Consider the following 12,742-nt stretch of genomic DNA (forward strand, 5'->3'; position numbering starts at 1 on the left):
CTGGCCTGAAAGCTATTACTTAGATAAAACTCAAGGGTGCACTTCAGGGGTTTATATCTTGTTTGCTGGATAAGCTCAGCCGCTCGGGGTATTGATTAATGACATCAACATGTCATCATTCAGGCAAACCCGTTGAAAATTGCTTCTTTGTATTTCGCACACGATAACGATTCAATCTGGATGCTATTACAATCGCCAGGCCGCATCTCCTGCTCCGTTGAGGAGTCGCAGAGGGCCTCGGTGTCACAGTAATGCTTTCATGTGTGCGAATGTTCACAGGGGGATCCTTAACGCCAGCAAAAGAGCCAATGAAGTGGGCCATTTCCTGTGGATCGGCTCGGACAGCTGGGGAGCCAAGAACAGCCCTATTCAAGGCCTCGAGGACGCCGCAGTCGGTGCCGTCACCATCCTGCCAAAAAGAGCCACTATCGCCGGTAAGACTGATCGGTTTTTGGAGGCGATTATGCTGATGATTTTTAGCGAACACCAGCCTTTTGCAGCATTGAATGGCTTCATGCGGATTCAGTGATTGTGATGATGGGGCGCTAAGACTTTCGCTTCGAGCGTCATCATTTCTCGACACTTTTTCTTGAGAAGCTGTGCTGTACATTTAGAGGTGTTTCATCAACTACTGGCACTGCGTGTTGATTTTAATTAGGAATAACAGATTTTTGGTCTTTTCATTCTTTTTTTTTATAAACAGTCATTCAGAAGTTTGGGGTTGGTAAAAATTTTTATTCAAACTTCTTCTGCTCATCAAGGCTGCATTTGCTGGATTAAAAATACGGTAGTAATATTTTGAAATATTATTGCAATTCAAAATAAGTTATTTCTGATTGAATATGCTTTAAGGTGTAATTTATTACTGGGATGATATAGGTGGATTTTCTGCATCATTACTCCAGTCTTCAATATCACATGATTCCTTCAGAAATCATTCTTATATGACAGTTTGGTGCTCAAGAAACATCTTATTATTATCAATTATTTTCAGCATATCAGTTATTTCAGTATTTATTTATTTGTTTATTTATTTGTTGATATTACAATTTTTGGTGAACAATTTAAAAGTATTTACAGTATGTTTTTATTTATTTATTTATTTATTTATTTATGTGTTTGTATTTTTAACCTTTGGTAGTGTAATGTTGTTGTTGTTGTTGTTGTTGTTGTTGTTGTTGTTGTTGTTGTTGTTGTTATTATTATTATTATTATTATTATTATTTACTTTAAAAACAACAACAACAATGCAAACCCCAAAACATTATTTATTTATTTATTTATTTATTTATTTATTTGTTTGTTTGTTTGTTTGTTTTACTTATTAATAATAATAATTATAATGTTATTATTATTATTATTATTATTATTATTATTATTATTATTATTATTTACTTTAACAACAACAACAACAATGCAAACCCCAAAACTTTTGGTTGATTTATTTATTTATTTATTAGACATTACAATTTTTTTGTAAACAATGTAAAATCTTTTACAGTATGTTTTACTATGTATTTATTTATTTATTTATTTATATATACTTTTTTTAACATTTGGTCATGTAATAATGTTTATTATTATTATTATTATTATTATTATTTTTACTTCTTTATAAACAATAACAAAAATGCAAACCCTAATCTTTTGTTTATTTATTTATTTATTTATATATTCCCCTTGTTTGTTTGTTTTAACTTTATTTTATTTTTAAATTATTTTTTTTCTCTTTTTTTAGACATTAAATTTTCTACTTTTTTTTCCTTTCCCCACTTTTGACCAATTTAAGAAGTACTGACTTCTTCTTTTTTATATATATATATATATATTGCATTCACTATTTATTTTTACAAATACCTTTTATTTTAGATTTACAGCTTTATCTTTATCAGACCCAGACTTTACATCTTAAAAAAATGAAAATGTGCCATAAAAATGATAAACAAACACAAACAAAACAATCATAAATTATTTCAAAATTCATTGTGTGAATTACAACTGTCCTTCACTTCACGTGCTGACATTTTAGCAAATTATTGAAAACAAGTGAAAAAATGTATTTAGTTGTGTACATTTATGTTACATAAAATGCTAGCTCTGAAATTAGCCCTAGCATGACAAACGAGCGGGGCGTTTTATTTCAAAAATATTAAAAATATCAATCCGGTGCCATCACATTAGCAATACTTTGGTGAAATTTCATCAACTTTCAAAAATTTCAAATCACTTTCAAACCAAACTTTCTATTCGTCGTAACTACAAATCTGTGATGAACCTGTTGGAAACTTTGTGTGAGGAAATATTTTGCCTCCATGTTAATTCCTATCAAAATTATTAGATTTTGCATAAAAAATGTGCCGACAACTGCGAATGTGACACTTTTTTAAGAAAAAACTCAAGTTACAGAATGCGCTTCATGTATACACACCGCTGGACATTTTTAGATCAAAATAAACAAACTGTAAAAGCGTGCGTTCATTCCACAGTCTCAGAGTTGAAGAAACACCATATTTTTTCTTGATCGCACAAGCGAAGCTCTGTTGCTGCTCACAGTGTATTCCTGTTCAGAGTAATGTCAGGTTGAATGGATGGAAGGAACGTGGCTCTAATAATAGAAAATCATCTCCCTGGTGTCTTCGAAACTGTGTCACGTTTGATAGAGACAGCACCTGGTGCGCGCGGAGACCGAACCGAGCTCAACGGTGTCCGAAGGCTTCCGAGCCGATTCGTTTTGTTCACTGGAGATTGTGAAATGAGCCGGAGGCCTGGACTCGGACTGACCCAGCTGGCACGCTTTTCCATCCAGCCCTGCCATGGGGTGCATCTGAGTGCCAGATTAATAAATGAAAGACCCTGTGGTGTTATATTGTGTGGTGGACATGAACTAATGATATAAAGAGCCCTGTGGATGGAAGGGGCATGTATTGTGCAAAATAGAGAGAGACGGATCCTCTGTGGAGAAAATAGCCTTGAGGTCTTTGACTCTCCATGACGAGGAAGCTTCCTGTTGTCGTCGCATTAAATGAGTAATTCAGTCATAAATGAAAACACTGTCATCTGTTTTACACAGCTTCTTTGTGGCATTGACTTCAGTCCAACTTGTTTGGTGTCTTATTTTATTTTAACACAACTGTGAATAAGATTTGTGAGATTATTGGCAAACTAACTTAAAATTCATGCCACTTGTATGTAGTATGTAGTGTTATACTGTAAAGTAAAAGTGAAACTTTTAAATACCATTCTCACAAAATAATAAAATAAAATAAAATAACTAAATAAAAAATGGAAAATTGTCAAAAAGAAAAAAAAAAAAACAAACACATAAATGAATGAATGAATGAATGAATAAATAAATAAATAAATAAATAAATGCTGTTTATGTAAATAATGAGTATATGTCGAAAATTACTTCAAAAATGTAAGAAAAATCAATTAAAGCAATAAGAGGAAGAAAGAAGAAGAAGAAAAATAATAAATAAATAAATAAATAAATCAATCAATCAATCAATGAATAAATGAATAAGTAAGTGTTGTTTAAACTAAATAAAAATAAAATGAGTGTATGTGGAAAAAAAAAAAAAAAAATCCATAAATAAATCAATCAGTAAATGAATAAATAAATGCTGTTTTGAGAACTAAATATAAATAAAATGAGTATATATGGAAAATTACTTAAATTGAAAAATGAAAGCAATAATAATAATAATAATAATAATAATAATAATAATAACAATAATAATAATGGCAAAAACATAAGACTACTAAAACTTGAACTGAAGGTAAAACAGATACTGAAAATATGAAAAATAATGGCTAATACAATATCTGTGTCATTTTAAGAGTCATGATTATGTTTTTGTTAATATCATGAACATATATTGTGTTTTGTTTCAGTATTTTAATTAATTTTCATATAAATTTTTTGTCTTTTAGTTATTTTAGTACTTCAACTTAAACTAAACAAAGTGTTGCCTTGGCAGCTAGCTGAAATTATTACTGTTTTATTTTATTTTATTTTATTTTATTTTATTTTATTTTATTTTATTTTATGTTATTTTATTTTATTTTATTTTATTTTATTTTATTTTATTTTATTTTATTTTATTTTATTTTATTTTATTTTATTTTATTTTATTTTATTTAGTTTAGTTTAGTTTAGTTTAGTTTAGTTATTCAGTCATGGTACTTTTAAAGAAATAAAAATGTTTTTGCTATGTGTAGTAGTAATAAAAATAAAAATAAACAATGTCATTTGGGCTTTTTGGTGTATGTTTTTGCCCTTATATGGCAAAGAGGAACATGCATATTCTACCAAATTTTGTAGTTTACTGTACTTTACTTTAACCTGACCAAATGATGACAGAATGTGCATTCAGAACGCAATATTTCACGTTATATGAAATCCCTAAAGCTGACTTTGGGAGAGCAGATGTGTTTGAACAGAAGTGCTTTAATAAAAATGTTTTCTAAATGCATAAAATCAAAATACGCAGCAACTTCCATCTTCCTGTGCGTTTAAACAAGTGGTTTTCCGTTCCGGAAAACGTTATCCTTGATAATTCTGTATTTACATCTTCACTCCTCCTGCCAGCTAATCCGTGCGATGCAACGCTGCAAATCTAAATCGTGTCACACAGTGCAGTGCATTTTCCAGGTATCCACGGGGTTATGATAGCATCTCTCAGCTTGCGCTTGCTTGCGCTGTTTGCCATTTGCTGATAAGTGCGTAGAGCGGTGCTTTGCCGGGTCGAGCAATTGCCCCTGCATTTCACAGCACTGATGGAACAATTTGAAAGGCACTCGTCAGGGAAAGCATCACACTTATAGCTTTATTGTGCTCTTTGAAAAAGACCTGCGAAAACAATTGAATGTAGTGTTGCCACGAGCTGCAGTCATATGGGAGTTTGTCTTTCCACAGGCGCCTCGCGAGAAGCTCACAACTTCATCCTTTTCGTTTACCTTTTCCGTTTTTGAAGTCAAAAAATTTTGTCTTTCTGGATCGACGTGAAGCTGGAAGCAATTTACATGGTTGTCTTTGATCTGATGTATGCGAGTGTTGGCGTACAGATGCACAACCTGATGATCTGAAGTGTCGTGTTTTTATTTATGGCAGACTGTAGACTAAACATGCCGCCCTGACAAAACAATCTGTGATTTAACCAGACCCACTTTTTTTCTCATTTTGAGAGTTATTTTTAACTTTGCCATGTTGTGACAACAAAAAATATCGCTAGTTATAAAAAAAGTGAGTTTAAGACCAAGTAGAAGCTTCTGGCAAATGGTTGCATCAGCTGTGGACTTGAACACATGTACAAATGATAAGCGGTAATCCTCCTATAGCTAACACCCACTTTACTGCCTTTCAGCAAATCACTACTGGGCCAAAGTTACATCATCTGTGTAATATTCATGAGGCAAGCTGGCTTAAAATGTGCCCCCACTATTTTTGAGTTTGGGGAAAATTACATGGGAAGAATTTATTTATTTATTTATTTATTTATTTTCCTGTCTGTCTGCCTGTTTGTTTGTTCGTTCTCGTTTGTTTGTTCGTTCGTTCGTTCATTCATTGTTTGTTTTATTTGTTTATTTGTCTGTCTGTGTGTATGTTTGTTTGTTTGTTTGTTTATCGGTCTGTCTGTTTTGCTGTTTATTTATTTACCTGCCTGTCTGTTTGCCTGTTTGTTCCTTCACTCTCGTTTGTTTGTTTGTTCGTTCATTCATTGCTTGTTTTATTTGTTTATTTGTCTGTTTGTTTGTTTATCTGTATTTATTTATTTATATGCCTGCCTGTCTGTCTGTCTGCCTGTTTGTTTGTTTATATGTATTTATTTATTTTTATGTCTGTCTGCCTGTTTGTTCGTTTTCATTTGTGCATTCATTCATTCATTTGTCTGCCTGTTTGTTTGTTGTCATTCGTTCTTTTGTTCGTTCCTTCCTTCGTTCCTTCCTTCATTCATTCATTGTTTGTTTGCTTATTTGTTTATTTGTTTGTTTGTCTGCCTGCCAGTTTGTTTGTTTGTTCGTTTTTGTTCATTCATTCATTCATTCATGTATCTGTCTTGCTGTTTTTTATTTATTTAAATAAAAAAATAGAAATTGGCAACTAATTGAAATAAGTATTTTACTTAAGTACAAAAATGACTAAAAACAAACTAAAAGTAAAATGAAAACAGAACACAAATAAAGTTTTTTTTTTTTTTTAAATAATGATAAAATAAATAAATATTTATTATTATTAATAATAATTATTCCAGTAGACTGTTACTGAAGCTTTTCCACAAAGTTGATGTTTAAGAAAGTTGTTCTGAGTCAATTTCAGAAAGAGAAAGAAAGAAAGAAAGAAAGAAACATTGTATTTTACATGAAGAAACCATATTGCTATGCCATTGCATAAGTATTTATTTATTTTTTTATTTATTTATTTTGCTAGATTTTAAATAAATATATATAGTTTATCTATTATGCAAAATCAAAATACATCGATATCCTACTTCATTTTCTCTTCCCTCATTTATATATGAACTGAATCTAACTAGTCAATTGCTTTTGTTAATTTAAATAATACATATTTGAATTAAAATATCAATAAAATATTAGATCATAATTTATTAAATAGTATTAATTAAATACTAGATGAAAAACTTAAACTTTGAAAACGTTAAAAGTTAAAACTTTTAAAAAAATGGGCAACTAATCGAAATAAAACAAGTATGTTGCGTATTTAAATACAAAAACTACTAAAACAACAGTAAAAAAAATAAAAGTAAAAAGTGTTTTGAGTCAATTTAGGAAAAGAAAAGAAAAGAAAAGAAAAGAAAAGAAAAGAAAAGAAAAGAAAAGAAAAGAAAAGAAAAGAAAAGAACATCATATTTTTACTTGAAGAAATGTGATTTAATAACTGTACTGCTATGTCATTGCTAAAGCATTCTGACTTTTTTTTGTCATTTGCTCCAGTTCCTAACAATAAATAAATAAATAAATAAATTTGGTGTCAAACCAGTTTCAGTGCTACTAAATGTGCTACTAAATTTCACAAACACTTACAGAGAAATGGCAATACCCACTAAATTACACATGACATTGTGAAACTGAAAATGTATTTTCCTTGTAAAACATATCAATAATCTTTGTTTTATTTACAACTTCAAAAATCATTTTTACAGTGTAGGGTGTAACTAGGTAGTTGCTCAAATCACTACCCCTAAGTAGTAATAAAGATTTATGCCTTAGGAAACACTACTAATATTTCACACCTGTGGCCCTCGGACAGAAGCAATGCATCATGAACCTTGAAAGCTTGTTTTTAATCCATCCTAATAAAATTAGGACAAGTCAAGCAGAGCTTGAGGCTTTTCAAACCCCAAACAGAACCTGAGGGTTAAATTAATTTCTCATCTTCACCTGAATCATTATGAAACCTTCATGGGCTAAAACAGCCCATAGCTGTGTAGTGCAATAGCTACTCGTTCACCAGTCAGGTAACTCGTGCTGAAATCTAGCTGGCAGCCTGTCAGCAAAGATATCTCTTCAGGAGCAGCCCAAGCGCTCCAATGTGACGAGCACTTAGGGAATGGCCTAGAGATGCTAGGGTGTGATGCAAGGATAATCATAGGAATGTCAGTCCGCCGTTTAGCTACTAGACTATAAAATGCTTTTAAAGATGAGTTTTACGTTAACAGCAGCTGTGGGCGGCCGTTAAACCAGTGGTTTTAACCGCTTTGGCATCATAACCCCAAATTACCTGGTGAACCTACACACTGGCAGACTTGTAACCTGTATTTAAAGTAGTGTGGCATCATATTTTCTTTTATCATGCAACGCTTTGTTCACAGTTTTTACAAATCCACCACACAACCCTAAGCATCCATCTAGTTTTGCTGGCTTTTACCAAATGAATGAATAAATGAATAGATGCATTTACACTAAAGTAGCATGGAGTTTGATAGGACGCAGAACCTTTGATGTTTACAAGATATGTCAAATGTTTGATCCTCACTTTGTAAGTCTGTTTATTTTGTATAGAGACCTGTACATGGAGGGGGAAAAAGATATAGCCACAAATTAAGAATTTGTTTCCACAACTTAATTATTTGTGGCCACGTCATTTGCTAAACCGTGGTCATGTTCTACTTGTTTGTTCCCTCATTTTGGTTAAATCATGGCTAAATTGTTCCTTGTTATGGCCATGCTTTACTAATTAGTTCCACTGTTTTATTTAAATTGTGACCATTTTGCACTCATTTGTTCCCTTGCACTAAATTGTTTCATTGTTTTAATAAATTCTTACCTTGTTTTAGTACATTGTGGTCACATTTTACTAATTCCTGCAACTGTTTTAGTAAATTGTGATGACGTTTCATTAATTCATTACCTTGTTTTAGTAAATCACCACAATTCACTAATTTGTTCCATTGTTTTAGTAAATTGTCACAATAAACTTATTTGTTCCCTTGTTTTAGTAAATGGTGGTCACGTTTCACTAATTTGTTACATCGTTTTAGTAAATTGTGGCCACGTTTCACTTATTTGTTCCCGTATCTTAGTAAATTGTCATGTTTTACTAATTTTTTACATTGTTTAAGTAAATTGTGGTCATGTTTCACTAATTTGTTTTACCGTTTTAGTAAATCATTGTGGTCACGTTTCACTAATTTGTTCCATTGTTTTAGTAAACTGTGGTCACGCTTCACTAATTTGTTAACTTGTTTTAGTAAATTGTGGTCACGTTTCATTAATTTGTTCCACCGTTTTAGTAAATCGTTGTGGTCACGTTTCACTAATTCGTTCACTTGTTTTAGTAAATTGTGGCAAGGCTTCACTAATTTGTTCACTTGTTTTAGTAAATTGTGGCAAGGCTTCACTAATTTGTTCCCGTATCTGTAGATTGTCATGTTTCACTAATTTTTTCCATTGTTGAAGTAAATTGTGGTCACGTTTCATTAATTTGTTCCACCGTTTTAGTAAATCATTGTGGTCACGTTTCACTAATTTGTTCCATTGTTTTAGTAAACTGTGGTCACGCTTCACTAATTTGTTAACTTGTTTTAGTAAATTGTGGTCACGTTTCATTAATTTGTTCCACCGTTTTAGTAAATCGTTGTGGTCACGTTTCACTAATTTGTTCTATCGTTTTAGTAAATTGTGGCCAGGCTTCCCTAATTTGTTCCCATATCTGTAGATTGTCATGTTTCACTAATTTTTTACATTGTTTAAGTAAATTGTGGTCATGTTTCATTAATTTGTTTCACCGTTTTAGTCAATCATTGTGGTCACGTTTCACTAATTCGTTCACTTGTTTTAGTAAATCATCACAATTCATTAATTTGTTCCATTGTTTGAGTAAATTGTGGCCACGTTTCACTTATTTGTTCCCGTATCTTAGTAAATTGTCATGTTTTACTAATTTTTTACATTGTTTAAGTAAATTGTGGTCATGTTTCATTAATTTGTTTCACCGTTTTAGTCAATCATTGTGGTCACGTTTCACTAATTTGTTCCATTGTTTTAGTAAATTGTGGCAAGGCTTCACTAATTTGTTCCCGTATCTGTAGATTGTCATGTTTCACTAATTTTTTCCATTGTTGAAGTAAATTGTGGTCACGTTTCATTAATTTGTTCCACCGTTTTAGTAAATCGTTGTGGTCACGTTTCACTAATTCATTCACTTGTTTTAGTAAATCATCACAATTCATTAATTTGTTCCATTGTTTGAGTAAATTGTGGCCAGGTTTCACTAATTTGTTTCATCGTTTTAGTAAATTGTGGCCACGTTTCACTTATTTGTTCCCGTATCTTAGTAAATTGTCATGTTTTACTAATTTTTTACATTGTTTAAGTAAATTGTGGTCATGTTTCATTAATTTGTTTCACCGTTTTAGTCAATCATTGTGGTCACGTTTCACTAATTTGTTCCATTGTTTTAGTAAACTGTGGTCACGCTTCACTAATTTGTTAACTTGTTTTAGTAAATTGTGGTCACGTTTCATTAATTTGTTCCACCGTTTTAGTAAATCGTTGTGGTCACGTTTCACTAATTCGTTCACTTGTTTTAGTAAATTGTGGCAAGGCTTCACTAATTTGTTCACTTGTTTTAGTAAATTGTGGCAAGGCTTCACTAATTTGTTCCCGTATCTGTAGATTGTCATGTTTCACTAATTTTTTCCATTGTTGAAGTAAATTGTGGTCACGTTTCATTAATTTGTTCCACCGTTTTAGTAAATCATTGTGGTCACGTTTCACTAATTTGTTCCATTGTTTTAGTAAACTGTGGTCACGCTTCACTAATTTGTTAACTTGTTTTAGTAAATTGTGGTCACGTTTCATTAATTTGTTCCACCGTTTTAGTAAATCGTTGTGGTCACGTTTCACTAATTTGTTCTATCGTTTTAGTAAATTGTGGCCAGGCTTCCCTAATTTGTTCCCATATCTGTAGATTGTCATGTTTCACTAATTTTTTACATTGTTTAAGTAAATTGTGGTCATGTTTCATTAATTTGTTTCACCGTTTTAGTCAATCATTGTGGTCACGTTTCACTAATTCGTTCACTTGTTTTAGTAAATCATCACAATTCATTAATTTGTTCCATTGTTTGAGTAAATTGTGGCCACGTTTCACTTATTTGTTCCCGTATCTTAGTAAATTGTCATGTTTTACTAATTTTTTACATTGTTTAAGTAAATTGTGGTCATGTTTCATTAATTTGTTTCACCGTTTTAGTCAATCATTGTGGTCACGTTTCACTAATTTGTTCCATTGTTTTAGTAAATTGTGGCAAGGCTTCACTAATTTGTTCCCGTATCTGTAGATTGTCATGTTTCACTAATTTTTCCATTGTTGAAGTAAATTGTGGTCACGTTTCATTAATTTGTTCCACCGTTTTAGTAAATCGTTGTGGTCACGTTTCACTAATTCATTCACTTGTTTTAGTAAATCATCACAATTCATTAATTTGTTCCATTGTTTGAGTAAATTGTGGCCAGGTTTCACTAATTTGTTTCATCGTTTTAGTAAATTGTGGCCACGTTTCACTTATTTGTTCCCGTATCTTAGTAAATTGTCATGTTTTACTAATTTTTTACATTGTTTAAGTAAATTGTGGTCATGTTTCATTAATTTGTTTCACCGTTTTAGTCAATCATTGTGGTCACGTTTCACTAATTTGTTCCATTGTTTTAGTAAACTGTGGTCACGCTTCACTAATTTGTTAACTTGTTTTAGTAAATTGTGGTCACGTTTCATTAATTTGTTTCACCGTTTTAGTAAATCGTTGTGGTCACGTTTGACTAATTTGTTCTATCGTTTTAGTAAATTGTGGCAAGGCTTCACTAATTTGTTCCCGTATCTGTAGATTGTCATGTTTCACTAATTTTTTCCATTGTTTAAGTAAATTGTGGTCACGTTTCATTAATTTGTTCCACCGTTTTAGTAAATCGTTGTGGTCACGTTTCACTAATTCGTTCACTTGTTTTAGTAAATCATCACAATTCATTAATTTGTTCTATTGTTTAGAATAGTTTTATTGTTTACAATAGTAAATTGTGGCCAGGTTTCACTAATTTTGTTTCATCGTGTTAGTGAATTGTGGTCACGTTTCACTAATTTATTCCCTGGTTTTAGTAACTTGTCACAATTAACTAATTTGTTCCCTCGTTTTAGTAAATCGTGGTCATGTTTCACTAATTCATTCCCTTGTTTGATAAATCGTCACAATCAATTTTTTTCCTTGTTTAAGTAAATTGTGGTCACATTTCATTAATCCCTTGTTTTAGTAAATTGTCACAATAAACTTTTGTTCCCTTGTTTTAGTAAATCGTGGTCACGTTTCACTAATTTATTCTCTCGTTTTAGTAAATTGTCACAATAAACTTTTGTTCCCTTGTTTTAGTAAATCGTGGTCACGTTTCACTAATTTATTCTCTCGTTTTAGTAAATTGTCACAATAAACTTATTTGTTCCCTTGTTTAGTAAATCGTGGTCACGTTTCACTAATTTGTTACATCGTTTTAGTAAATTGTGGCCACGTTTCACTTATTTGTTCCCGTATCTTAGTAAATTGTCATGTTTTACTAATTTTTTCCATTGTTTAAGTAAATTGTGGTCACGTTTCATTAATTTGTTCCACCGTTTTAGTAAATAGTTGTGGTAACGTTTCATTAAATCATTCCATTGTTTTAGTAAACTGTGGTCATGTTTCACTAATTCATTCACTTGTTTTAGTAAATCACCACAATTCATTAATTCATTCCATTGTTTTAGTAAATCGTGGTCACGTTTCACTAATTTGTTTCATCGTTTTGGTAAATTGTGGTCACGTTTCACTAATTTATTCCCTGGTTTTAGTAAATTGTCACAATTAACTAATGTTCGCCCGTTTTAGTAAATCGTGGTCACGTTTCACTAATTTGTTCCATCGTTTTAGTAAATCGTCACAACTAATTCTGCCTAATGGTTAGATAGTTGGGCCTGTAACCGAAAGGTTGCAGGTTTGAGTCCCAGGTCCAGCAGGGATTGAAGGTGCGGGGGAGTGAATAACCAGCGCTCTCTCCACCCTCAATACCACGACTGAGGTGAGTCCCTTGAGCAAGGCACTGAACCGATAGCAATATAGCTGCCCACTGCTCTGGGTGTGTGTTCACGTTGTGTGCACGTGCGCGCATGTTTGTTCACTACTCCCTACTGTGTGTGTGCACTTGGATGGGTTAAACGCACAGCACAATTTCCGAGTGTGGGTCACCATACTTT

The 12,742-nt window shown here is 32.0% G+C and overlaps 1 protein-coding gene across 2 annotated transcripts in view; it reads left to right on the top strand.

Annotated features, from left to right (window-relative positions):
• The window catches only part of LOC127153510 (metabotropic glutamate receptor 7), a 252,815-nt gene that overhangs the window by 109,724 nt on the left and 130,349 nt on the right, over positions 1 to 12,742 (top strand). For both annotated transcript variants that reach the window (XM_051094594.1, XM_051094593.1), the window contains exon 4: positions 280 to 434. In XM_051094594.1, coding sequence (XP_050950551.1) covers positions 280 to 434 — 155 coding nt within the window. The remainder of the gene's footprint in view (positions 1 to 279; positions 435 to 12,742) is intronic.

Source organism: Labeo rohita, chromosome 22, assembly GCF_022985175.1.
Source record: "Labeo rohita strain BAU-BD-2019 chromosome 22, IGBB_LRoh.1.0, whole genome shotgun sequence".
NCBI lineage: Eukaryota > Metazoa > Chordata > Actinopteri > Cypriniformes > Cyprinidae > Labeo > Labeo rohita.